Source organism: Oscarella lobularis, chromosome 4, assembly GCF_947507565.1.
Source record: "Oscarella lobularis chromosome 4, ooOscLobu1.1, whole genome shotgun sequence".
In the NCBI taxonomy this organism is placed as follows: Eukaryota; Metazoa; Porifera; class Homoscleromorpha; order Homosclerophorida; family Oscarellidae; genus Oscarella; species Oscarella lobularis.
The window spans coordinates 3,451,064-3,472,051 of record NC_089178.1 but is presented as its reverse complement, the minus strand read 5'-3'; the positions used below and the strand labels follow the sequence as shown (position 1 = coordinate 3,472,051).

The window sequence follows — 20,988 nt, the reverse complement described above, 5'->3', positions numbered from 1 at the left end:
TTTCTTGGAGGCGGTCGAAGAAAAGTGCGCCGGTTTAAAAGTGGCCAATCAATATCTGGAGACGCACATCATGGAACTGTATGGCCGTTTAGACAGCTCGTCGTCTCGAGGGGGACATAGGATTCAGGGTGCGGTTGTCGTGGGATCCGAGTCGTCGTCGCTTGCTTCCACTCCCGGCATGTCGTCTTGCGTGTTTTCTCGATCGCCAGACGATCAGCATGAGACGCCTGGCGCCGTTTTTCCTTCATAGGAATAGAGCATATCGGTAAAAAAGAGAGAACAAAGAGACGCTGATGTTTAGTGAACGGAATAATGGGTAAAGTCTTATGGGACGAGACAGTGAACGGAATAATTAATAGGTAAGGACGAAAGCCTTTCGTTCTTTATCAGCGCGAGCGTCGAATCTCATTCCAAAAAAGACAGCAAAAAATAGGAAACGGTTCTACAAGCAATCCGAGCCAATACAGCCAACCTGTTTGTGAATAAACGATCTCAGTGCATCCACCTACAAAATTTTCCCCCAAATGAATTAATTAAAATCGTCTTTCTTCCAAGGCTTACCAAAGTCTGATCAGCCTCTTCAGTTCCGTAAATATTTTTCATTTCGAAAGGATCTTCATCGATGTTATAAAGTTCATACTCGACAGGTGTATCAAACTCCTGTAACAGAAGAGTCCATATAAGGATCTGCCACAACCAACCACACATACGTTAGTCAAAATAGGATAGAATTCCGCATAGACATAATTGTGAGTGTCGTTTATAAGCCTTGCTGCCAGATACGTATTATTGATGCCATCAATCAGATGATTCATCACAGTGAAATTCCCCACACTCCAGTACCTTGGCAAACCAATCGCGATTACGTAAATTTGTTTTTTTCTTTACAATAGATTCGTCTCTCACTCGATCATGTACATTTCTCGCCAGTTGCTTGGCTCTCCCGTCTTTACAATCTGCTTGGCAAACGATTTGCCGTTCATATAAGCGGGAATCTCAGCTCCAGCCAATTCCATGATTGTTGGAGCAATGTCGACATTGCCTGATTAATAAGGATGCAAGTATTTATAAAGTCTACTCTCTCATCTACCAGCGATTCCAGTGAAATGACTCCCTTCTGCAATGCCAGGACCACGGATGAGAAATGGAACTCGAATGTCATGCTGAGTGGAAATAATAAAATCGATTGGGACCCCCACTATATAAATCAATTACCTCATAAACGTGCATTTTACACATAGGTAAACGAAACTGAGAAGACGACGCCTTATACAAGAAAAAACCTGCTTAACTAAGAAAGAAATTACCTGCCCCAACTGGTATCCATGATCACTTGTCATCATGATATACGTATTATCCAGCACTCCTTTAGATTTCAAAAATTGAACCACAGCAAAAATCAAATCATCGACGGACAGAAGAGCTCTCCACCTGAAACCACAAGGTACACTAGCAAAACTTCGCTAGATTCTACCTGTTACGAAACATCTCGTCGATTTCTTCTTCTTCCGTGTTGGGATCCAGTGGCTGTTGCTGTCGTATAATCCAGTGGTGATCGAGTGCGGAGAAGTTATAATTGGGCGTGCGAGGAGCTCTCATCTCTCGGAACTCATTGGCATACCACTATGAGGAACAGTCTATTTTTCTAACGTATTTTTTTTAGGAGAAGAAGTCTCACTGGAGCTGGAGTGCATGGGCTGTGAGGTGCGTACGGTGCTATGTATGAAAAGAAAGGAAGGTCTTTCTCTAGGGCCTAGAAGGTACCGATTAAAATAATTTACTCTAAATATCCTGCTACTACATCATTCATAAATTGAATTGATCGATTTCCTAGGATCGACGTCAAATAATCGTTGGGAGATGATCCGCTCGTATACAGTTCTCCATTGTGAGTAAAAGTGTTGAGAAAATAACGAAGATCCTGTGTAGAAACGAAAATTCAAGAGAGACCAGAGTCACGTGCCGCGGGCAACCTACGTCACACATCGTCAAATAATCGTCAAAACCCGGAATCTTTCGGGAATTATTTTGCTGACAGTAGGGAACCATTCCAATGGGATTGAGAAGTTTTCCGAACTGTCCCGTCCTGTAGCCGGCCTTCTGAAGCCAATTTCCCATCATTTGCGCTTCGAACACGGGATTCGACACGTTCATACGCATGCAACCACTTCCGTCTTTCGCGTGAATGTTATGCGGATAGAGACCGGTCAAAATAGTCGCTCTCGACGGGCAACTGAAAAGGAAGGACTACTAGGAGACTATGCCGTCGCGCTACGACTCACCAGACGGGCGTCGTCACGAAGAAATTATCCAACGTAGCTCCCTGATCTTTGAGGAACGCTTGCGCGTTTTTCATTGGCCTCATACCGCCAAGCGTAAGATCCTGATCGTCATTGAGAATCAGGACAATATTAGGTGATCTGCAGGTGACGAGCGAGGCAAAAACAAACGCAATAGCGACGTTGATCAAGTAGGAACGCATCCTGTTGTTCCTATATTCAACGCATGCGCTTTGACACCGGGAAAGTTCAAAAAACAGCTCCCACCCCTCCCACCCCTTTGTATTTTAAATGTCTGCTAGCTCGCGGTTGAAATTGAGCGAGCTGAGGACGCCTCGGCGACGTTCGCGCGCGCGTTCGCTTCTCGTCTCGAGTCGAACGCCTGGAAACTTGGCCGGCGAGCTGCACGAGGTCGCGGATTCGCTGCGCGACACGAATCGACGTCTCGACGACACCGAGGATCTCTTCGAGTCGTACAGAGACGTGACGCGACGCCAGGAGGAGATGATTACCGACGTGAGAGCTATCCTCCTCACTTCTTTTTCTTTCTCCCAAATGGGGGACCCCAATTCTTCGTTTAGCTCGAAAGCGATCTCGATCGATCGCAGCACGAATTGCAGAGAGAAAAGTAAAGCGGGCGGGTGACGGCTTTCGATTGCACGACGCGATATCGCGCTTCTTCTGCTTTCGAAGGCGAAAAACGAAGCGACGATCGATCGTTCGTTTTGTCGACGACGATTCGAGCGGATCGACAGACGGAATCGACAAGCGACGACGGTAAAAACTCAAAGAAGAAAAAACCTGTGTGCGAGCCACGCCCACTCGTTTTTTTCACATTAGAAGTCGACGTCACGCTGTCCACGTTGCGTCTCTCGTTGATCGGAATCGACGGGCTCGCGAGAGGCGAATGGAGTCGGAGATCGAAAATCTATCCGAGTCAGATTTCGTCAATATTTTTCTTATTTTATTTATTTATTTATGTACGGGGGTCTAGGGATTTGGATAGGGAGAGTGAACTGTTGGATCGATCGTTGGCCGAAAAGCGTCGTCTTGCGATGAAAGTCGATAGGCTCGAGGATCAGCTGGTGCAAACAGAAGAGGAGAAAGAACGAGTACGAAATTAAACGAGAGAAAAAATATATATTTATTTATTTATTTATTTTAGGCCTTGTCTGATTGGGAGGACGCTGCTGTCAATTTAGACAAAAGTATCATTGGAAACGAGAGATTGAAAGATAGTGTACATAGTCTAATTAAATAATAATGATTTTGGCAATGGGTTTTATTGTTTAGGTTAGAGATTTGCGTTTGAAATTAGCCGAAAGTAACGCCAGTCGTCATAAACAACAAGCTCAAATGGACGACTTGCAGAAGCAATTTGAGCACAGTCGTCGTTCCAGACATCGGCTCATCGATCATTTGGAAAAGACGCAGAGTCATCTCGAAGAGGCCGAACAGGAGCGCGAAGCACTCGATGAGGAGTTAAGAAAGAGTGAAAACGAACGAAAGAAAGTGCTGAGTCTTCTGGCGAGAAGAGAAAAACACGTGGAATCCCTAGAGGAGAAAAACGAAAGATTGGCTCATATGCAAAGAAAGCTGGAGAGCGACGCATCAGCTAGAGAAGAAAACATCAGAAGAAAGTACGCAAAGGCATTAGAAGCAGTAAAAAGGTGAGACTCCTCCACTGACTCCACGCGAGATAAAAGTAGGAGAACATTTAGATATCAGAATAAGGTGCACAATGTAAAGCGAGAACTCGAGGAGAATAGACAGAAGATGGAGCTGTTAGATGTGTGTTTTAGTGCGATCACACTCCTAGGAGAATCCTCATTGCGTGTTGTTTCCATTCTAGCGCGAGTGTAGCTCTCTAAGCGCCGACAGAGAAGCACTCGTTGATGACGTAGAAAAAAGTGGGTAGTATGACGTGTACGTAGAACGATTTCAATGAGAATGAGGATCATCTAGATAAGGAAAAAATGAGAAAAATGCAGCAAGTTGTCGCTGACTTACAGGTATCTTAGAGATTATTTTTTAATACGTCCACGCATTGTTTTGTATAGGAGGACTCGACTTCTAAAAGTAGCCATGTCCAGGCTGTAAAGCACGAAGTAAGTAGCATCTGTAGCAATGCCAAAAGGACGATGACTGTACATAGTTTCATAAATTGCAATCGAAATTCAAGGATGCCTTGAGCGAGCTTTCGGGTGCGCGTAAATTTGCTGAAAAGGTAAGAATTAGAATTCGCGCCTACGAAAAAGATTCTGCGGCCTGCTGACACTAATTACCACGTGATTATTTTAACTAGCTAAAATCTGATTTGCTAAATGCCGAGTCACAGAAATCTGAAATTCAAAGAGATAAAAAACAATTGATGGAGGTTAATTACGTCTAACGCTAAACCCGTTCGATTGGAAAATTGTCTAAAAATGTACTGATATATATTATGCACGTGAAGGATCTTCGTCGAGCGAAAGAAAACCTGACAGAAGAACACGGAAAACTTCAGGTAAAGTCTTAGAAAAGACGATTAGGAATTAAAGCCTCCCTTTCATTCGTGGTCACACATTAGGACTTGGAATCTAGATACAAGGCAAACTATTTCATTTATCTCCACCTCTTCTCAATTTGATCCTCCCCATCGTAGAGACAATTAAAACTTTCACAGGCTAAACATTCTGATCTAACGACTAAGCTCTCAGCGGAACTAGCACGAGCAGAAGTAAATAATAATAATGATAATTCGAATTCAAATTCAAACTTGACGCGTTAGGAATTACGTGAACATCTTTCTGAGTATCAGAGGGTAGAGACGAGTGCGCGATCCGAGATAGCAGATCTTCGACAAGAAGCAGCTGAAGCTCAGGCTTCTCACGAGGCACTAGTAGCGGAACTGAGAGCCGAATTAGATAGGCAAACGGTAAGAAATAAATCAATAGAAAAAATAGCCGAAATTAACCTTTCGGGGCTCCAAGAACGAAAGAGAACGAAAGCTCGATGACGCAATCAGGCAATCGAGAGACGAAAAGCAGCAAATATTAGAGGAACTCTCGAAACTAAAAGCAACTCTAAGCGACAAAATTTCGATGATCGAAGCATTGCAACGACAGCAGGCTAAAGATCAATCCAAACAGAAACTTCTCCAAGCTTCTTTAGACAAGTAATAGAGAGATACATTAATTAATTAATTCGAATCTAATACCATTAATAGAGCACTTGAAGCAAAGGAAATCTTAGAGCAAAAATACGGAAAACTTATTCGAGCCTATAAGAATAAAGTATGACGGTTAGACTTAATGATTGTATGCCGCTTACTCGATCTTCTTCCTTAGACTGGCAAAAAATCTGGTTCCCGGACAACAGAGTATAATCAAAAAATCCGAATTTTTAAAATTCAGCAATGCAATTTTTTAGGGAATTAGAGGAGGAGTTGATTTCCACGCGTCGAACCCTTCAACAGATTACCGCAGATCAAGAGACGGTCTTCCGAGCGGTCGCTAGTGAAGTCGACTCCTTAGTCAGCCTCATGACCGCGGACCTTCACTCAAGCCTAGCCGTTGCGCCGTCGTCGACGAGCCTCGGCATGGAGACGGACGTTCGAAAGTGGATAGCTGATATGATAAGCAAATTGAAGTGGATAGAGCAGGAAATTCGGCTGCGACAGGAGCGAGATTTCATGCTAAAGCAACAGGTGACTCGAGGCCATCAGCACGCACAGGAACTCGTCAGAGCGTCCGAGGAGGATAGACGCTACTTTCTATCCGAACTATCAAAGCAAAGAGATCTATTAGAAAACCTCAGCAGAAAGAAAAGTAAAGAAATTCACTGTTTATGCTACGCATCTATACTCCCACTAGACGTAGGCGAATCGGACATGAATAGACAGAGAACGCTGAGGCAACTTCAAGTAAGAAACGGCTTAAATTTAGAAGACGCGACCCCGTCACTTTGATCCCATTAGGAACAAGTCGTTCAGTTGACGGAACACTTGGAAAAAGTAGGCTCTTATTCTTATTTATCGTAGTTTGCACTCCTTAACATTAATTCCCTTGCAAACAGAGCGCAAATGCTCTGCGTGCCAGTTCAGCCGCGCTAAAAGAAAAACAGAAACTCGTAGACGAGCTAGAGGACCGACAGGTTTGCTGTAAAATCACGAGACAAGAATTGCAAGCATATAACCAGAGTTTGTAGGCTTCGAGACGCGCTAGGCAAGACATAATGGATCGATATACCCAGTGAGAAATCACCAACATTTCCAAATTTTTAATTAGACAATTTTTGCTGTAGATTTCGTAGTAAGATGAGCGACTTTCAAAATTAGTAGGTAAGAGAGCGAAATTTTAATTTATTCTAAATGGTACGTATATCACGTTGCACCTTGAAGAGCTTTTTCCGCTTTTTTAATTCGTCGCTTTAGTTCGTCGTCGTCTTCGCTTTTAACCACAAAATGCTTCATGAACACAATCAGCCCGTCTCGGAGATGTTGGAGCTCGGAAACGCGCGATAATCGCGCGAAAACGCGAAGAAACGAATCGGCGTCATAGTCGAGCAAAAGCCCCCGAAACAGACGTCGAAAAAACGCAACGGAAACACCTTCGAGCTGCGTAAAATCGACGATCTTCAACGCGGAAAGCGACAGTGCACCGCTAACGAAAAGATGCGCAAGCAAACGAGCCAAATTCTTCCTACCAAACGCTTCCAGACTCGACAGCGCCTTCAACTTATCCCACACGGTATACTGAAACGTTACCTGATAACTGCGAGTGAACTCGCAGAATTTCTGACTCAAGTAGGCGTAGAACGGATTGAATAGGCGCTCGCCGAGACAGCAGTCGACGACGACGTGAATCATTTCGCGACCCTGCTTATCTTTCAACTTCATCTTGATCAATTTCTCGAACGCGTCGACGTAATCGTCGCTCGACATCAAAACGCAGAAGATATTTCGTTTCGCGTCGCTGCTCATTCGTTGCTGTCCGGCTAAAGACAAGAGACGAGTGTCGGTCAATTCCAAAGGGGTTTCCTCTTTCTCTTTCGTCGTTATCGTCGGCGTTTTCCAGCTAGAACCGACGATCCACCACCGTCCTCTCTCTTCAACACGAATCAAATCGTCGAATCCGATTTTTAACTCGTCTACCTTTCTCCCTTTCGTCAGCGATCGAAAAACGCGACGATAGCGTTCGGTTTTGTCCGGATCGTAGCCGATTTTTCTCGTGTTGTTGTGACGCAGTGCGGTGATCGTTTCCAGCATGAATTTGACGCGAGATCGCTCGCGAAATTCGTCGGATACGATCGTCGATCTTCGTTGAATTTCGACGACAATGTCCTTGAGCGCGTGCGGATCGTCTCGTCGCAAATCGGGGCCGACTCCGCGCAGCAAGAGCAGCAGCAATTCGATATCCGTCTCGCAAAACGATTCGACGAATTTTCGCACCAAATCGTAGATCAACTGGCAGCCAATGAGACCGAGATTATAGAGATAGGAGAAGATCATTGTCGCGTTGGCCAATCGTTTGTTCTCCTCCTTTTCCTTTTCTTCTTCCAACGACGCCTGGTGCGTTTGATTTGCGAGTTGTTCCAAGAAATAGGCGCCTACCTCCACGCCACCAACTAGCGCGTGAACAGTAGCAAGAAGCAGGACGCTGTCCATGAGAATTTGATCGCCAACGCGAGACGGGGAAAGGCAAGCGGATAGGAGAGACGAAGTGAAGGTCTCGTTGACTTCGTTGCGACTGTGCTCCTGATAAAGTGTCGCTATTTCGGCGGCAATCGATTTGAGGTTGGATTCTGTTGTCCTGTTGACTAAACCGCGTATCTGACGTTGGATTTGTTTCAGGGACGCCGACTGGGAAGACGTTTGCTCCTGTCGGACGGCAGGTGGGACATATTTAGGAAGTTCTTTAATATCTGAATCAATTTCCTCGTCCTCAGATTCCGAAATTGCTGAGTTTTTCTCATTTCCACTATCCTCTTCCTCATCATCATTTGCAATTTCAGTTGCTTCCAGAAGGAAATCCAAGCCGTCGTCTCTAAATGTCTTCGGTATCGATTTCCTCTTTCTCTTTATTCCCAGCCTTTTTTCCAGCTTTCTAATTTCTCGGTCCTCTTTCTCGTTCGCAATTTGGGCTTGACGTTTCGACACGCTCACGCCATCATCACCAGTCTTTCCCCAGCGTCCCACGACCGTTTCCTTCGCAATTTTGAGGCTTTTTGCCATCTCTGATTTTAAACCGCATCCGCCTCGACGCTTAGCAGGACATTTTGTGACGCTTTCAAATTTCTTTTCGGTCTGCTCCGGGACACGTGCTTCTTTTCGGACCTCACTCGTTCGTTTGCTGTAGAATGCACGGCGTTCTTTTCTGGATTGTCGTCGCTGCTTTCTCTCCTCTTTTCGACCCATGGCTAACGCCTAAAAGTAGAAAATTGTCGTGTTTTTTAACGTGCTTTAGCCGAGGAGAGCTTTTCGCCTCATGGGTAGTTTATTCTCGCGCTTGCGTACGCAGAGGCCTCCAAAAGAGGAGGAGAAGAAGACGTACAGTTGGTAAAAACGAAACAAAACTTCAGCGAAGCCTCGGGGTCAGAATGAACGTGTAGGGACAGACGAGAAAGAGTCGATCCTAAAGATTTCACGTTTGACGGATTGGAAGACACGACTGCGGGAAAACTGCCAGGTCAAATAGGCGGACAACAATTCATCATAAAGGATTGCAAGGTAAGATCGCAGCCTAGAGAGGGGCGGGGTTTGTTTCCCAGCTAATTAGCAAAGACAGCGCCCCTTCTTATTTTTGCGCAGAAATGCGACATTTATCTCTTTGACCACATTGCGTCTTTGACTATCGACGACTGCGTCAACTGTCGCATTGTCATCGGTCCTGTCAAGGGAAGGTGGATCGATCCTAGAGCCCCAGCTAAACGTCTCCCCTGACTAAATGCCCTTTTTTCTCAGTGTATTTTTCAGAGACTGCAAGGACATCACGTGCCTCGTCGCTTGCCAACAGTTTCGTACACGCGACTGCAAAAAGATGCGCGTCTTTTTGCACTGCTCAACGAAGCCCATCATCGAATCTTCAACCGGAATGCAATTCGGCTGCTACCAGGCCAACTATCCAAAATTGGAAGGTAAAATGAAAAATTAGTAGTAATGGACTAAATGCTATGGGGGGTTTTTGTAGATCACTTTAGCGCGGCTGGAATCAGTCTCTTTGAGAACAACTGGAGCAACATACACGATTATTCTCCCATTCCGGGGGAAGAAAATTGGAAACTCATTGCCCCGGATGCCGCTGGCGTCGACGAATATTTCTCCGCTCCATCCGAAGAACCTTTTTCGTCGATTCCAGTCTCGTTTTCAACAGATAACAGTCTAGTCCCACTCACAATGGGATTATCGAGACGTCCCGGGGAAAGCAACGTAACCCCGCTCGCCCGCCCGACTAACATTTGTTTAATTAAATATCTATTTATTCTAGAGTTGCCTTGTGATTCTTCGAGCCACGGCTGATCAATCCAAACTCAAAGCCTACGTCAAAAGCGTCCAGGAGGTTTCCTTCTCGCACAATCGCACTATCTCCCAGACAACGCCACTCTCTCTCTCTCTCTCTCGTTTTTAGGACACTCTCACCTTAGTCCAAATCAAACAGACGGAAATCCCTAAAGAGGATGCGCAACGAATGTTCCCCCACGCTCGAGGAACGACGCCCGTTGGTCCCGTTGTTGTCGTAGACGTCGCGGGCAACGACAACGCAGGTACGCAATGCATCGATATCGCGACTAAAATAGGCGTGGACCTACTCTACGTCTCCGACTCAGCGGAACAGGGACAGAGAGACATCGACACCTTTTATAACTTCATCGATATGGCAATGTCGTAGAGAGACAAAACACAAAAAGTCTCAAGATGGAGTTGTTGGCCTGTAAAGAAAAGAAATGATAATAGGCATAGAGAGATGTCTCCCCCTTACTTGGACCATTCGACGTTGAGAATCAAATGATCATATCCATATCCGTTCAACGCTTCCATGGCGCGCGCCGCATCCTCTCGATTATGATAGCTCACAAAAGCAAAACCCTGTAGAGGAAAAGATATCACGTCACCGCCGCCATTTTTTTAGAAAAATCTCGCCTTAGACTGATGCGTCATCTTGTGTTTCGCAAGAAAAATTCGTTGCACGGCTCCGAACGGCCGAAATAGCTCCTGCAAATCGCTTTCCGTCGTCTCTTCGGACAAATTGACGACTCGCAGCGTCGCGTGTTCGTCTCTTCTCCACGGCATCGCCTCGCCTCGACGACCCTCTTCCCCAGCCCGTTGCCCAGGCGGAATATATTTTCCGACTGTGGCGCGAGCTCCCGCTGCTTGTCCGGCCGCCGTCGCCGCCGCCCCCGTCGCCGTCGCACCACCAGCACCAGAATTCTCTAGAGCACCTGAACGGAATCAATCTGAGAATGCATACGTATGAAATCGTTCTACTTTTTTGTTCTTGTTCCTGTTGCAATATGGGGGCCAGTTTATCCTTATAGGGGCACTTTGTGGACCAATGATCGCCCTTACAATACCGACACTGAATCTTCTGCCCCTGTAACTTGGCAATTGCATTATCTTCCTGTTGTTCCAGTGTCTAATGATAAGAGCGGATGCATATGTTACTATGCGAAGGAGTATCCTCCTCCCCCTCCCCTAGTGTATTCATATCCTACTTCCTTGTTCGCTGTTAGGGTGAGAAAGACCTCCTCGGCGACCTGAGTGGTCGCCGGATCCGGCCCGTACGCCACGTCACTAACCGCTTTACCAAACTTTCGCCACGTCTACCGAGAAACAAAACCTCTAATGAATGTCTACGCAATATCCGCATGATAAAAAAACCCCACAATATGCATTGATTCGCGCAGTCAGTGTACGCATACATCCGTCTGTGCGGTTGACTAACTTCCCCTAGGTGGGGACGCGGGGGCGGGGCACATACCTTGCGCTGAGCAATTGGTTTCGAGACGTGTCTCGTCTCGATTTTGTACGTCCGGATGATCTAGAGTTTCGATAATTGAGGAAACGGTGACGTCAATTCTCGTCAGACCTTCGTCAATTTGCCCTCATCGTTCTTCTTGTATTCCGTCACTACTTTCGTGTTTCCATTCACTTCCACTTTTGTTTCGGGAATTTCTCCTGCTCAGTAAGCGATTCTTTCTTCTCTCGGAACTTGGGCTTTTTCTCTACTGTTTGTCTTACCGTCTTTTCGTTCTGCTTCTACTTGATCGGCCCAACTAGGCTTTTCTCTACGTATCCGAAATGCATTTGCGTCTCGAAAAGTACTAGAAACTCACGTACAGTGTAGTTTGACCTTCTTTCTCGGGCATGATGAACAATCTAATCCCCGGATAGGCGAGCTGCCCGGACTGACGTGCCAAAAAAACGCCAAAAACAAAACGCGAAAAGCCAAATTTCTATCAGTATGCATGCTTATTTGCTGCAAATCGGCACAATATATCGAGTACTGTACATCGTTTTAGTTCGGTAGCCTCGTGATACCGCGCCTAGAGCGCGTTACCCCGTCGCGGAAGAGAAAGAATGCTCTTCATTCTCCTTCTTCTGGTCCAACTCGTTCACTCACTGGACGTCGATCCGAACGGCTACATCCTCTACTGCCCATGCATGGGTAACAGAACCGAAACAATCTAATCGTGGATATGATCTCTACACGCAGGAAGATTCGGTAATCAAGCAGACCACTTCCTCGGCGCTTTATCGTTCGCCCACAATCTAAATCGAACATTGGCACTGCCTCCGTGGATTGTATATCCGTCTCGACCCACGCCGAAATCAACTTCGGTAAGAATAAACCAATTTCCGTCGCCCACGCGCTCATAAGCGTCCGATCGACGTAGTTTCACATTCCATTCGATCGATGGTTCCTAATCGATCCCTTACGCGCCTACCATCGCGTCATTCTCATGGAAGATTTCATGAGCGAGCTAGCTCCACAGATTTGGCCTCCAGGGAAAAGATACGGTAATGAGGATTAGACGTCACGCGCGTGCGACACATAAAACCGGTTACGGGCGGGTTACAGGCATGATTATTAATTAGTTGACCGACTGACTGACTGGTACGGGGTTACAGTAACACTAGAGCATCGTACATACAGAGGTCAATGAAACAGTCTCGTTTCGTCCGGTCCAGGGTTTTGTTACGGTTTCGCTCAACGAGGTTGTCGCATGAAAGACGGAAATCCGTTCGGTCCCTTTTGGGATCATTTCGATGTTGATTTTGACGATTCCGTCACGTACCGAATTAGCTACAACGTCGATAACGATGAGTCGACACGTCGTCAATGGGAAACCAAGTTCGTTTCCAAAGATAATAATAAATAATATGTAGGAGGGGGAAGTATAAATATTTTTGTCGCCATAGCTTCCCGCCTAATCGTTATCCGGTGATAGCGTTTATGGGGGCACCGGCCGCGTTTCCGGTCGCCGAAGGGCACCGGCACTTACACAAATACGTTCGATGGTCCGACGAAATCGTCGAAGAAGCGACGCAATTTGTCGAGCGAGAATTTCCCCAAGGCGGGCCTATAGTCGCTATTCATCTACGCAACGGCTACGATTGGGTAAACAAGCGGGGGAATCATGTATGCGTTTCCCTCATTTTTATTTATTCATCGTCCCAGGAGAAAGCGTGCACGCACGTCGACGGCGAGCGAAACTTCATGGCTTCGCCACAGTGTCTCGGATACGCGGCGGGCGGAGACGGCGTGACTGGGGAACTTTGTTTGCCTTCGAAAGGAGAAGTGTTGCGTCGAGTCAAAGAGGCGGTTGTGTCATTGAATGCAGAGGGCGTTTTTGTTGCCACCGATCGAGATCCCATGATAGGCGAGTTGACACAGCATCTCGGCGATAACGTAAGAAAGCCTTGCCCTTGTTCTTCTCTTCGGCAATGACGTCACGTGTTTTTTTTCAAGGTCAAAGTAGTTGTTCAGCCCGGAGATCGCGACAGATCGCCGCAGCTCGATTTAGCCATTTTAGGTCGTGCCGATCATTTCATTGGTAATTGCGTGTCATCGTTTACCGCCTTTGCTGTGAGAGAAAGAACGGCAGGAGGCCGGACGTCTTCCTTTTTCGGTTTCGTGTCCAAAGCGGGGCGGGGCAAGCAGAGGGATCGCGGCGCGGAACTCTGACGCGATGACCAATCAGGAACTGCGGAGAAGCTAAATCCGGTGTAAACCGGATTTGGCGCCAGGTCCCGATTGGTTCGTTTTGGTACTGCTTGTTACGGGGGCATTCATAATGTAACGGAAATTCCTCGCGCTATTATGGTGCCGTAGAAGCGGACGGGAGCTTACGCGGCTTCTGTATCGAGTTGTGATTAGGCGAAAGGTCGAAGGACGCAAGGTCGTTGCGTGGGAGACGTGACTCACTGCGACTACAATTGTAGTTGTGTTGAGGGCGGGCTCTCACGCACATCATATTGTGAAAGTGAGTTGCGTGCGAAGGAGTATGTGGAACCCGTCGCGCTTGGGCGTTTGCTTCTTTGTGTAACCAACATGCGTCATCAGTACTCGCGTCTAATTAGGGCGGTGACGTCGTGACCTAACGTAAAGGGTTACCAGTTCCGTTGTGCTGATTGGGCGCGTTCGTCACGTGTCGCGATTACCTCAGCAACGCGATCTCGAGATAATAAAAGACTCGTGAGTGGGGTCAAGGTCTCATTCCGACTCATCCACGAGTGCAGCGTGCCACGAGAACCGAATGGACGTTTACAAGTTGCTACAGATCTCACTCGAAAAGGTTGCGCAATGCCAACGATGCCGCTGTGGTCCCTCTCTACGAAAAAACCTTCTAATCGCCGGCGTAATGAATCGGGCGCGCGACGGCATTCTTCGCGGCCACGCTAGCGTTCACATCGACGCCGTTCCGACGAACGACGAACCGGAGCGAATGGATTACGACGAACGAGAAGAATCGAAGGCGCAGGTGAACGAGTCTCACAATAGCACGCCTTCGACGCCTACTTCATCGCCCCTACGCGATGAGTCACGCGTTCGCCCATCCATACGAACTATACAAGAAGAAGAGACGGAAGAGGCGGAAGAGGAAGTCCTTGTAAACAAGGAAATAACGATCTCGCCCCTGCGTTCGACGACGCGACTAAAACGAAGCTTCGACGATGATTACGACGACGATTCGCCGGCCGCTAAACAGCGACGCGATGACAACGACGACGATGACGACGACGACGAAGAAATACGCAAGAGGAATCCTTTTTTAGATGGACCTTTTGCGCTTGATGTCATCGAGCGCAACAATGACCACTACGGTCACTTCATAGACAATTCGACTCTTACTAAGACTCATTCGGTTGTTGAGCCTCTGTGGCGAACAGCTGCTGTATTTTAGAAAAGCGGGGAAGGGGGGGGCGCGGGCGCGGGCGCGGGCGCGGGCGGGAAACGTAGGGAGGAGCTGGCTCTCTTCCACCCACCCACGTGCGGTTGTTATTCGGCATATAATGAACTAATGAAAAATTATTCGATTACATGTCGGCATGTAAAGAAATGTCTCTCATTGTTGTCTTTTGGGCGTAAACGGGAGGAGCGTTCCGAAAGGGAAATGTTGAATGATAGGAAACTTCGTTAGAACCTATATGAAGAATGAATCATCCATCCTACTTCTTTTTGCTGGCAAAGAAACGTTCCTACCTCTCCCTTATACATTTTAATCAGACCTTTGTTGATTTTGGACCACGTCGGAAGGCCACTGATGCTATAGAGAATGCTTGAATGCTCGTTAAAAGGTCCCGTTTTCATCTAGTCACAATAAACAAGACTCAACCTCGCGCTTCTTCTCCTCACCTTGTAGATGAAATCGATGCAGCTCATGAACATAAAGTCACCGGCGTTGAAATTCGCCACTTTTGGATCCGGAAATGAGCTGGGCTCTATTTTCGAGCGACCTGATGATTCTATTTAGCATTCCAAACGTTGCGGTGCAACATGATCTAATAGGACTTGCCTATTAGCTGTGAGCTTCCCCAGATGTAGGGCAGAAACTGGAAGTCGTCCAAGCCCCAGACGCCCTGGCTGCCAGCCGGCTCCATATTATACGTCGACTGAAGTTTTCGCGTGACGTCGAGATAGGCGGGAAAGACGCGGCAAACGACCGAACCGAAGTCGTCTTCCTTGAGAACGCGAAGCTTACAGAGACAACAGAGAAACGCGGCAAAAGACAATTCGTGTCCAGTTCCATAGTCGATCCGGGTCGCATTGCCAAAACCACCTGTATCTATCCATAGAAAAGTGCCTTCCAAGCAACGTGGCTCGCTAACCAGATAAATAGACCGCAATCTCTTTGTTGGCATCCTTGTATTTGTCTGGCAGCAGGGGATCGACCAACGACATAGCGTTCTATTTATACGGACTTGGGTACGGTCATTTGGCTGCTCTCTGCGGGGGGGTTACCATTTCTAGCCTCTCGTGCCACGTTCGAAAGGCTTTATTGCCAAATCGCTGTGGTTGGTCGATGGGAGGAATCTCGTCTATCCACTTGTCGAGTTTCGAAAGTAAGTCGACAAGATGGCGTGTTTCCTGCAAAAAATAGCACGGGTTTTCTTAGTATAGTGCTCCGTCAGCCTTTTTTCCCCACTTCCGAATTTCCTTCGCTGTCCTTTTGACAAGCTTTTCCTTTGGCTGCCTCGTTGAATGCTTGCACGAGGCCGAAAATGTCGCTGTAGGCTTGAGAATTTGTCCAAGATTCGACTAGCGACGCGTCCGTCACTTCGCGACGAGGTACGACGAACTGAACGGCGCCCGGAGCCTCCATCATCATAGAGATAGCAAGACCCGTATTTTCGTGGGCGTCGTCCGCGTTTATGCAGTCTGCTCGGCTCATTCGTCGACTCGTTCACCTACCCAAGGTAGGTTTTCTAGCAAGCTAAGTTCAATGAGGAAATCTTTGGCTAGATATTCGGCGCTCAGACAATGGCAAGTCTCTCGACGCCCCAAAAACCTCCCAGCGACTCGCCTATGATGTGCCATCAGCATCAACTGCCTCATCTGCCCGTTCCATCTCTCCAGCAAACGATGAACAAGTATCTCGCCGCAGCCGAACCCATTCTCACGCCCGCGGCTCTCGAAGCAACGCGAAAAGAAGTCGAAGAATTTCGCAAATCTGGAGGAATTGGCGAACGACTACAGAAGCTTCTCGAAAAAAGAGCGGAAACGCGCACGAGCTGGGTAAGAAGGAAATCTCGGTCTATTGAAAAACTGACCGTTTTTTTTGGAATTCTTAGTTGAGCGAGTGGTGGGACTCAGTCGCCTATTTGACTTATCGTTTGCCCACTCCGATTCACGTCTCTCCGGCTCTTGTGTATCCACCGGATATGACGTCAAATTTTGACGATCGACGTAATTGGCTGAGATTTGCCGCCAATTACACCTATAGGGCTCTAGTAGATATGCACAGAGCGCACAGGTACAAAATATTCATAACAATATATAGTCCATCTATAGTGTTTATTGGCAGTGGGCAAATTCCAGTCGATAAAATGGGAGACCATCCTTTGTGCATGACTCAGTATTCCAAGCTGACTGCCTCGACTAGAGTGCCTCATCCGGAACAAGATAAACAAGTTTTTTATTCAACAAAAGAATCGACTCATTTTATTGTTGCTTATAAATCTCAAGTGAGTAACTGACTCCCTTTACTTTTATTTTTTAACTATTGATTTATCAATGCAGTTTTTCGTTGTTCCTTGTTATTATCCTGGAAGTGAGCAGAAGCATCTTAATCCGCCTGATTTATATAAGCAACTTCTCGCTATTGTTTCGTCAACGACGTCAGAGTGTCCCATCAGTGAGAGAGTTGGACTATTGACCACCGAGCATCGCGACACGTGGGCGAAAGCGTGGCAGAGACTTTCATCCGGTTTGCTACCTAGAGAAATAACTTTATCTAATTTTTTTAATTAGATGTAACAAACGCCAAGTCATTGGATCTAATTCTGCGCTCCGCTTTCATTTGTTGCCTGGACGATCCTCATCCGGACATACGAGCGCCAGGCCCAGAGCGCACTGCATTTTCCAACAGAGAATATTCTCTACTGTCCGGCAGGATTCTCCATGGAAACGGCGCGGCAAGAAATTCAGGAAACAGATGGTTTGACAAGACAATGCAGGTAAGTTTGAAATTAATTCATTAATTAAATAATGCTACATGTACATCGAGGTTGTTGTTGGTGCTGACGGTGGCTGTGGATCAATGCTCGAACATTCAATGGCTGACGGTCCTCCGGCTATGCATTTAACAATTCTAGCACTGCAATACTGGTATAGTAGCACACGTGGGTCCAAGGAGAGAGTCTTAGTAGATTTTTCTCAGTACGAGCCCTGAGGGATTGAGTTGGAGAATTGATGACAGCCCATTGGGCGCTGGTCTAAAACCCGAGAAAATGAAGTGGAATTTGAGCTCGCAAACGAAAGACGATATTCTGAATGCGGCTGAAAATATTGATAGGTTTGAATAAGGCGTGATGCCAATTTTATTTATTTATTTATTTATTTATTTTATTGATTGGATTAGAATGGTTGACAATGTTGACGCTCAGGTGTGCCGGTTTGATGCGTTTGGGAAAGGATTTGTTAAAAAAAATCGATTGAGTCCCGACGGATTCTTTCAGCTTGCCATTCAGCTTGCCTATCGACGGTAAGAACAACAACAAACGTATTTTCTTCATCTTTTTGCTCAATGCACATCTTCAGCCTATATGACTGTGCCGTTCCGACGTATGAAAGCGCCTCAACGCGCATGTACCAGCTCGGAAGAACGGACACAATTCGCTCAGCAACGTCACAATCAGTTGCCTTCACAAAAGGAATGGACGCTCCAGGAGTGACGGTGAAGCTGAAGGCCAATTGACAATAGTAATTACCTTTTTTCTTCTAATATTCAGGTGGATCAAAAGAGAGAATTATTGAGAGGAGCCATTGACGCTCACAAAAGATACTCAAAAGAGGTAGAAAAAGCAATCTGTCAATATTTTTCTATACGTGTGTATCTAGGCTACAATGGGCCAAGCTATAGACAGACATCTCTTGGGACTGGCACTCATTGCCAAAGAAAACAACATACCACTTCCTGGCCTATTCACGGATCCATCACACGGCAAACTATTTCATTGGAAACTTTCAACCAGCCAAGTAAGCCAGTGAAATTATATCCATATCATATGAATTGATGTTTTAGGTTCCCTGTCCGTTTAACGTCATTCTGTCATTTGGCCCCGTCGTTCCGGACGGCTATGGCATTGCCTACAATCCGCGCCAAGACGCTTTTCTCTTCGCCATTACGTCATTTCGATCGTGCGGCACGACAGAGAGCGGACGAATGGCGGGAGCAATCGAACGCGCTCTTCTCGACATGCAACAGATCTTTGTGAAGCCGAGTCTCTGATTTCATTTACACGTGCCGTATATGTACGTATGCTCCACGCTTTGCATGCACAGCTGCACTCTACTCAATCTTTTCTAGTGAGATTTACGTTCTCTTCGTCTTGCCTCTCCCCTTGTCATCGAGTATTCGAACCACAATATATTGGGTATTCGCGTGCAGTCTCGTATCATCAAATACTCGCACAGAGGCCTAATAAAGAAAACCGATGAATAAATCAATTAATTAATTAAATCTTCCCTTACTGGGCTACTATGGAGGGAAAGTAGGGCTTTAGGCAGAACTAAAGAAAGAGAGTAACGTCGTCATTCAATGAACCGTGCTACTGTTCTAGACGCACGTCTGTGAATGCGAACCAGATGCAGCCGGTTAGAAACCCGACGAAGAATCCACATAGAATTTGAGGCGGCGTATGATATTGAAGGTACAATCTGTTTTTGATTAGAATAGAGAAAGTGCTCTCTTTACTGTACATGTAGCAAACGCGTACCTGCTGAATCCAACGAGACCGGCAACAGAAATCGTTCCAAAACAAATCAAATGTTTCCAAAGCGTTCGAATGAGACTGCTGTCCGACACAATTCTAAATAATAATTAGTCTCGCCTCCCTGGACCCCACTACTTGTAGCTACTCTACTTCAGATAGACAAAAAGGACTAGATACGTCGAAAAGAATCCCATGAATTGACTGTGATTCGAAGGCATTCCGTATTCGTTGTGAAGCAAATGAGAAGAATCAGCGGCTGAATTAAATTAAGAAATTCAATAGAAAAAAGCACGAGGAGCAGCAGTGCATGCCTCTCAATGGGCGTGGCTGTCGAACGACATTCTTGATGATCATATTGACGATTTCGTCGAGAAGCAATCCAATGAAAAAGGTCACCTGTCAAAGTGAAGAAGTGCAAAGGTGTGCAGGTGTGCAATCTCTTTCTATCGATGCTCCTCCCTCCTCTTTACCGTATGCAGGTCTCTTCTGAATCCGATCAACGTTACAAAGCCGATAACAATGAAAATGGGTAGTAGGCTGAACAAGGCGAGAAATTTTCCTATCAAGTCACCTACGAGAGAATTGCGTGCGACTGCAGCTCGTCATTGCTATGTTTTGTACTCTCACCTTTCGGATACTCGACGTAGGTGAGTGAAAAGGGAACCCAAGGCGTTTCCATCGATAGTAGAGAGTTCGTTGATATTAATGGCGATGTTGTAGACGAACAACAAAACACAAGAGTCTCTCTTCGAAGCGAAATGGACTTTGTTTCGCGATCCAGAGGCTGGAAATGGAGCTTGGACGTCCTAAAAAGACAGAACGCACGTGGAAATAGCGCAGAAGCGCCGCCGCACGAAGGAAAACGAAAGGCAAGTTGCTTTGCACGAAGAAAACGACTCGAATAAATCGCTTAGAATGTCACGCGTCGCAATTTGGACTTGTGGACCGCTTCATCTAGCGAAACGGTCGATTGGCGCCCATCGACGGGAAGAAACGACGAATCGTCTCGTCAAAACGTCTGGATTTCATCTCCATTCAAGCATCAGAAAGCTCCGTGCACTCGCTCTCGACCCGCAGTATGTAAAAGCAGCGAAATTTCGATTTGATCTACTTTTTCTCGTAGTCTTGCCCGCCCGATCCATCTCGAAATTTAGTTCGCGATACTCGACTCCAAGTATCTCTCGCCAAAAAACGTCGCAATGATGCTTCTTCGCTTGCAACGAGATCTCAGGGATGCTCTAGAACAGGCGGCGAGAGATTATGTGGAAGGTGAAAAAAATGAATAAGATAGGTCCTCACTCTCTAAGTATTATATACCACAGGCTACAACCTCTTCTATTAGCTGAACGACATCCCAATCCTAACGTAGAACGTTGTATCGGAATTGTACCAGGTAGAGACCGTCTGTTCAGCTCGCCCTCGTTCATTGTTCTTGCTCTATAGTGCATGAATCGAGTTGTGACGAAGATTCGACGGCAGCTGCGGAGGCGCTTTTCTCTCCTCCTGGTTTGAGTCGAAAACTCTATTCTGCACCCGTACGATTGACTCGTCATCGATCGTGGAATCATCCGCCTCTTGTCAATTCTCGAGCTAGTAGCCAACTCAGCATCTCTGCCAACAGACGATGATCAATGACAGTTAAATTAATTATCTAAGGTAGATCTCGTGATTAGACTCACCTAGGCAGAGTGGGGAGTTCCCCATAGTTCCTGTAGAGATGTGACGTCTTTGTTGTGTTTGAGTCCCCAGGCCCAGTCCCTGTAGAGAGAAGATGTCGACGTCTTCGTTGTTTCA

At 46.5% G+C, this 20,988-nt stretch overlaps 11 protein-coding genes across 19 annotated transcripts in view; 6 read left to right on the top strand and 5 right to left on the bottom strand.

Moving 5' to 3' along the window:
* LOC136186100 (hamartin-like) overlaps positions 1 to 578 on the top strand; it is a 4,108-nt gene extending 3,530 nt beyond the window's left edge. Inside the window, exon 15 of the mRNA XM_065973339.1 lies at positions 11 to 578. Within this exon, the coding sequence (XP_065829411.1) occupies positions 11 to 250 (240 nt within the window). The 3' untranslated portion in view covers positions 251 to 578. The remainder of the gene's footprint in view (positions 1 to 10) is intronic.
* Positions 361 to 2,502, bottom strand: LOC136186137 (N-acetylglucosamine-6-sulfatase-like). Its single transcript, XM_065973394.1, has 12 exons — positions 2,283 to 2,502; positions 1,978 to 2,233; positions 1,802 to 1,921; positions 1,679 to 1,753; positions 1,475 to 1,623; positions 1,308 to 1,431; positions 1,216 to 1,251; positions 1,091 to 1,163; positions 907 to 1,042; positions 711 to 843; positions 562 to 660; positions 361 to 505 (listed from the first exon to the last, which is right to left on the bottom strand). Exons 1-12 carry the CDS (start codon positions 2,480 to 2,482, stop codon positions 443 to 445), a joined length of 1,464 nt encoding a protein of 487 aa, XP_065829466.1. The 5' UTR covers positions 2,483 to 2,502; the 3' UTR covers positions 361 to 442.
* On the top strand, positions 1,840 to 8,048 carry LOC136186108 (centrosomal protein of 128 kDa-like). 4 transcript variants are annotated; one of them, XM_065973353.1, is made up of 27 exons: positions 1,840 to 2,795; positions 2,861 to 2,907; positions 2,973 to 3,056; positions 3,120 to 3,215; positions 3,274 to 3,391; positions 3,445 to 3,519; positions 3,573 to 3,949; positions 4,001 to 4,070; positions 4,132 to 4,189; positions 4,245 to 4,291; positions 4,340 to 4,387; positions 4,435 to 4,506; positions 4,585 to 4,656; positions 4,735 to 4,785; positions 4,849 to 4,869; positions 4,924 to 4,998; positions 5,050 to 5,196; positions 5,252 to 5,436; positions 5,488 to 5,554; positions 5,609 to 5,640; positions 5,691 to 6,088; positions 6,134 to 6,183; positions 6,238 to 6,273; positions 6,336 to 6,413; positions 6,468 to 6,511; positions 6,564 to 6,600; positions 6,694 to 8,048. In XM_065973353.1, the coding sequence occupies exons 1-26, from the start codon at positions 2,571 to 2,573 to the stop codon at positions 6,595 to 6,597; spliced, it is 2,607 nt and encodes an 868-aa protein (XP_065829425.1). In that variant the 5' UTR covers positions 1,840 to 2,570; the 3' UTR covers positions 6,598 to 6,600; positions 6,694 to 8,048. The 4 variants fall into 4 exon arrangements, with proteins under 4 accessions (XP_065829425.1, XP_065829424.1, XP_065829423.1 ...); XM_065973352.1 differs by having other exon boundaries at positions 6,564 to 6,633; XM_065973351.1 differs by having other exon boundaries at positions 6,564 to 8,048.
* LOC136186117 (nucleolar MIF4G domain-containing protein 1-like) lies at positions 6,525 to 9,864 on the bottom strand. The gene has a single exon (XM_065973368.1). The coding sequence runs from the start codon at positions 8,674 to 8,676 to the stop codon at positions 6,643 to 6,645; it is 2,034 nt and encodes a 677-aa protein (XP_065829440.1). The 5' UTR covers positions 8,677 to 9,864; the 3' UTR covers positions 6,525 to 6,642.
* Positions 8,705 to 10,174, top strand: LOC136186157 (protein XRP2-like). The gene is made up of 7 exons (XM_065973415.1): positions 8,705 to 8,817; positions 8,871 to 8,988; positions 9,070 to 9,161; positions 9,223 to 9,395; positions 9,449 to 9,687; positions 9,746 to 9,817; positions 9,887 to 10,174. Exons 1-7 carry the CDS (start codon positions 8,747 to 8,749, stop codon positions 10,145 to 10,147), a joined length of 1,026 nt encoding a protein of 341 aa, XP_065829487.1. The 5' UTR covers positions 8,705 to 8,746; the 3' UTR covers positions 10,148 to 10,174.
* On the bottom strand, positions 10,097 to 12,196 carry LOC136186160 (eukaryotic translation initiation factor 3 subunit G-like). Of its 3 annotated transcripts, none has more exons than XM_065973419.1 (9): positions 11,592 to 12,187; positions 11,497 to 11,543; positions 11,345 to 11,433; positions 11,237 to 11,296; positions 10,971 to 11,078; positions 10,744 to 10,891; positions 10,399 to 10,697; positions 10,238 to 10,344; positions 10,097 to 10,187 (listed from the first exon to the last, which is right to left on the bottom strand). In XM_065973419.1, the coding sequence occupies exons 1-9, from the start codon at positions 11,723 to 11,725 to the stop codon at positions 10,169 to 10,171; spliced, it is 1,011 nt and encodes a 336-aa protein (XP_065829491.1). In that variant the 5' UTR covers positions 11,726 to 12,187; the 3' UTR covers positions 10,097 to 10,168. The 3 variants fall into 3 exon arrangements, with proteins under 3 accessions (XP_065829491.1, XP_065829492.1, XP_065829493.1); XM_065973420.1 differs by having other exon boundaries at positions 11,596 to 12,180; XM_065973421.1 differs by lacking the exon at positions 10,971 to 11,078 and having other exon boundaries at positions 11,592 to 12,196.
* On the top strand, positions 11,296 to 14,819 carry LOC136186147 (GDP-fucose protein O-fucosyltransferase 1-like). Its single transcript, XM_065973404.1, has 7 exons — positions 11,296 to 11,923; positions 11,972 to 12,096; positions 12,153 to 12,276; positions 12,448 to 12,610; positions 12,679 to 12,877; positions 12,938 to 13,168; positions 13,229 to 14,819. Exons 1-7 carry the CDS (start codon positions 11,836 to 11,838, stop codon positions 13,442 to 13,444), a joined length of 1,146 nt encoding a protein of 381 aa, XP_065829476.1. The 5' UTR covers positions 11,296 to 11,835; the 3' UTR covers positions 13,445 to 14,819.
* On the bottom strand, positions 14,751 to 16,097 carry LOC136186165 (serine/threonine-protein phosphatase 2A activator-like). 2 transcript variants are annotated; one of them, XM_065973426.1, is made up of 7 exons: positions 15,906 to 16,097; positions 15,722 to 15,847; positions 15,589 to 15,667; positions 15,276 to 15,539; positions 15,116 to 15,225; positions 14,963 to 15,070; positions 14,751 to 14,903 (listed from the first exon to the last, which is right to left on the bottom strand). In XM_065973426.1, the coding sequence occupies exons 1-7, from the start codon at positions 16,086 to 16,088 to the stop codon at positions 14,826 to 14,828; spliced, it is 948 nt and encodes a 315-aa protein (XP_065829498.1). In that variant the 5' UTR covers positions 16,089 to 16,097; the 3' UTR covers positions 14,751 to 14,825. The 2 variants fall into 2 exon arrangements, with proteins under 2 accessions (XP_065829498.1, XP_065829499.1); XM_065973427.1 differs by having other exon boundaries at positions 15,116 to 15,216.
* LOC136186119 (carnitine O-acetyltransferase-like) lies at positions 14,957 to 18,868 on the top strand. 2 transcript variants are annotated; one of them, XM_065973371.1, is made up of 15 exons: positions 14,957 to 15,822; positions 15,876 to 16,176; positions 16,223 to 16,495; positions 16,552 to 16,733; positions 16,785 to 16,944; positions 17,000 to 17,186; positions 17,231 to 17,436; positions 17,487 to 17,587; positions 17,640 to 17,774; positions 17,841 to 17,963; positions 18,020 to 18,155; positions 18,211 to 18,273; positions 18,320 to 18,457; positions 18,504 to 18,733; positions 18,789 to 18,868. In XM_065973371.1, the coding sequence occupies exons 2-14, from the start codon at positions 16,132 to 16,134 to the stop codon at positions 18,708 to 18,710; spliced, it is 1,956 nt and encodes a 651-aa protein (XP_065829443.1). In that variant the 5' UTR covers positions 14,957 to 15,822; positions 15,876 to 16,131; the 3' UTR covers positions 18,711 to 18,733; positions 18,789 to 18,868. The 2 variants fall into 2 exon arrangements, with proteins under 2 accessions (XP_065829443.1, XP_065829442.1); XM_065973370.1 differs by having other exon boundaries at positions 18,504 to 18,868.
* On the bottom strand, positions 18,688 to 19,885 carry LOC136186174 (dolichyldiphosphatase 1-like). The gene is made up of 8 exons (XM_065973437.1): positions 19,822 to 19,885; positions 19,665 to 19,765; positions 19,506 to 19,590; positions 19,345 to 19,450; positions 19,198 to 19,290; positions 19,048 to 19,138; positions 18,953 to 18,990; positions 18,688 to 18,899 (listed from the first exon to the last, which is right to left on the bottom strand). Exons 1-8 carry the CDS (start codon positions 19,871 to 19,873, stop codon positions 18,785 to 18,787), a joined length of 681 nt encoding a protein of 226 aa, XP_065829509.1. The 5' UTR covers positions 19,874 to 19,885; the 3' UTR covers positions 18,688 to 18,784.
* Positions 18,912 to 20,988, top strand: LOC136186172 (uncharacterized). Of its 2 annotated transcripts, XM_065973433.1 has the most exons (9): positions 18,912 to 18,972; positions 19,042 to 19,131; positions 19,187 to 19,622; positions 19,674 to 19,841; positions 19,915 to 20,063; positions 20,109 to 20,270; positions 20,318 to 20,463; positions 20,517 to 20,587; positions 20,638 to 20,988. In XM_065973433.1, the coding sequence occupies exons 4-9, from the start codon at positions 19,805 to 19,807 to the stop codon at positions 20,820 to 20,822; spliced, it is 750 nt and encodes a 249-aa protein (XP_065829505.1). In that variant the 5' UTR covers positions 18,912 to 18,972; positions 19,042 to 19,131; positions 19,187 to 19,622; positions 19,674 to 19,804; the 3' UTR covers positions 20,823 to 20,988. The 2 variants fall into 2 exon arrangements, with proteins under 2 accessions (XP_065829505.1, XP_065829506.1); XM_065973434.1 differs by lacking the exons at positions 18,912 to 18,972; positions 19,042 to 19,131; positions 19,187 to 19,622 and having other exon boundaries at positions 19,629 to 19,841.

What these genes read in the sequence shown, in the direction of transcription:
- LOC136186137 (XM_065973394.1), bottom strand. Translation starts at nt 2,482, where the DNA reads ATGCGTTCCTACTTGATCAACGTCGCTATTGCGTTTGTTTTTGCCTCG. An exon ending in GACGAGATGTTTCGTAACAG is followed by an intron (nt 1,432 to 1,474) that starts GTAGAATCTAGC and finishes TTGTGGTTTCAG; the next exon opens with GTGGAGAGCTCTTCTGTCCG. An exon ending in TCATTTCACTGGAATCGCTG is followed by an intron (nt 1,043 to 1,090) that starts GTAGATGAGAGA and finishes CTTATTAATCAG; the next exon opens with GCAATGTCGACATTGCTCCA.
- LOC136186108 (XM_065973353.1), top strand. Translation starts at nt 2,571, where the DNA reads ATGTCTGCTAGCTCGCGGTTGAAATTGAGCGAGCTGAGGACGCCTCGG. An exon ending in GAGATCGAAAATCTATCCGA is followed by an intron (nt 3,216 to 3,273) that starts GTCAGATTTCGT and finishes ACGGGGGTCTAG; the next exon opens with GGATTTGGATAGGGAGAGTG. An exon ending in GAACGCTGAGGCAACTTCAA is followed by an intron (nt 6,184 to 6,237) that starts GTAAGAAACGGC and finishes TGATCCCATTAG; the next exon opens with GAACAAGTCGTTCAGTTGAC.
- LOC136186117 (XM_065973368.1), bottom strand. Translation starts at nt 8,676, where the DNA reads ATGGGTCGAAAAGAGGAGAGAAAGCAGCGACGACAATCCAGAAAAGAA.
- LOC136186157 (XM_065973415.1), top strand. Translation starts at nt 8,747, where the DNA reads ATGGGTAGTTTATTCTCGCGCTTGCGTACGCAGAGGCCTCCAAAAGAG. An exon ending in ATCGGTCCTGTCAAGGGAAG is followed by an intron (nt 9,162 to 9,222) that starts GTGGATCGATCC and finishes CTTTTTTCTCAG; the next exon opens with TGTATTTTTCAGAGACTGCA. An exon ending in ACGTCAAAAGCGTCCAGGAG is followed by an intron (nt 9,818 to 9,886) that starts GTTTCCTTCTCG and finishes TCTCGTTTTTAG; the next exon opens with GACACTCTCACCTTAGTCCA.
- LOC136186160 (XM_065973419.1), bottom strand. Translation starts at nt 11,725, where the DNA reads ATGCATACTGATAGAAATTTGGCTTTTCGCGTTTTGTTTTTGGCGTTT. An exon ending in CCCTAACAGCGAACAAGGAA is followed by an intron (nt 10,892 to 10,970) that starts GTAGGATATGAA and finishes TCTTATCATTAG; the next exon opens with ACACTGGAACAACAGGAAGA. An exon ending in AGATGACGCATCAGTCTAAG is followed by an intron (nt 10,345 to 10,398) that starts GCGAGATTTTTC and finishes TTTCCTCTACAG; the next exon opens with GGTTTTGCTTTTGTGAGCTA.
- LOC136186147 (XM_065973404.1), top strand. Translation starts at nt 11,836, where the DNA reads ATGCTCTTCATTCTCCTTCTTCTGGTCCAACTCGTTCACTCACTGGAC. An exon ending in CGTCGTCAATGGGAAACCAA is followed by an intron (nt 12,611 to 12,678) that starts GTTCGTTTCCAA and finishes TTGTCGCCATAG; the next exon opens with CTTCCCGCCTAATCGTTATC. An exon ending in CACAGCATCTCGGCGATAAC is followed by an intron (nt 13,169 to 13,228) that starts GTAAGAAAGCCT and finishes TTTTTTTTCAAG; the next exon opens with GTCAAAGTAGTTGTTCAGCC.
- LOC136186165 (XM_065973426.1), bottom strand. Translation starts at nt 16,088, where the DNA reads ATGATGATGGAGGCTCCGGGCGCCGTTCAGTTCGTCGTACCTCGTCGC. An exon ending in GGCACGAGAGGCTAGAAATG is followed by an intron (nt 15,668 to 15,721) that starts GTAACCCCCCCG and finishes CCGTATAAATAG; the next exon opens with AACGCTATGTCGTTGGTCGA. An exon ending in TTAAAATGTATAAGGGAGAG is followed by an intron (nt 14,904 to 14,962) that starts GTAGGAACGTTT and finishes TTCTTCATATAG; the next exon opens with GTTCTAACGAAGTTTCCTAT.
- LOC136186119 (XM_065973371.1), top strand. Translation starts at nt 16,132, where the DNA reads ATGCAGTCTGCTCGGCTCATTCGTCGACTCGTTCACCTACCCAAG. An exon ending in GTGGCAGAGACTTTCATCCG is followed by an intron (nt 17,187 to 17,230) that starts GTTTGCTACCTA and finishes TTTTTTAATTAG; the next exon opens with ATGTAACAAACGCCAAGTCA. An exon ending in GCGGCTGAAAATATTGATAG is followed by an intron (nt 17,775 to 17,840) that starts GTTTGAATAAGG and finishes TGATTGGATTAG; the next exon opens with AATGGTTGACAATGTTGACG.
- LOC136186172 (XM_065973433.1), top strand. Translation starts at nt 19,805, where the DNA reads ATGTTTTGTACTCTCACCTTTCGGATACTCGACGTAG. An exon ending in CGCACGAAGGAAAACGAAAG is followed by an intron (nt 20,064 to 20,108) that starts GCAAGTTGCTTT and finishes TAAATCGCTTAG; the next exon opens with AATGTCACGCGTCGCAATTT. An exon ending in GGCGAGAGATTATGTGGAAG is followed by an intron (nt 20,464 to 20,516) that starts GTGAAAAAAATG and finishes TATATACCACAG; the next exon opens with GCTACAACCTCTTCTATTAG.
- LOC136186174 (XM_065973437.1), bottom strand. Translation starts at nt 19,873, where the DNA reads ATGGAAACGCCTTGGGTTCCCTTTTCACTCACCTACGTCGAGTATCCG. An exon ending in CTACGTCGAGTATCCGAAAG is followed by an intron (nt 19,766 to 19,821) that starts GTGAGAGTACAA and finishes ATTCTCTCGTAG; the next exon opens with GTGACTTGATAGGAAAATTT. An exon ending in GTCCTTTTTGTCTATCTGAA is followed by an intron (nt 19,291 to 19,344) that starts GTAGAGTAGCTA and finishes ATTATTATTTAG; the next exon opens with AATTGTGTCGGACAGCAGTC.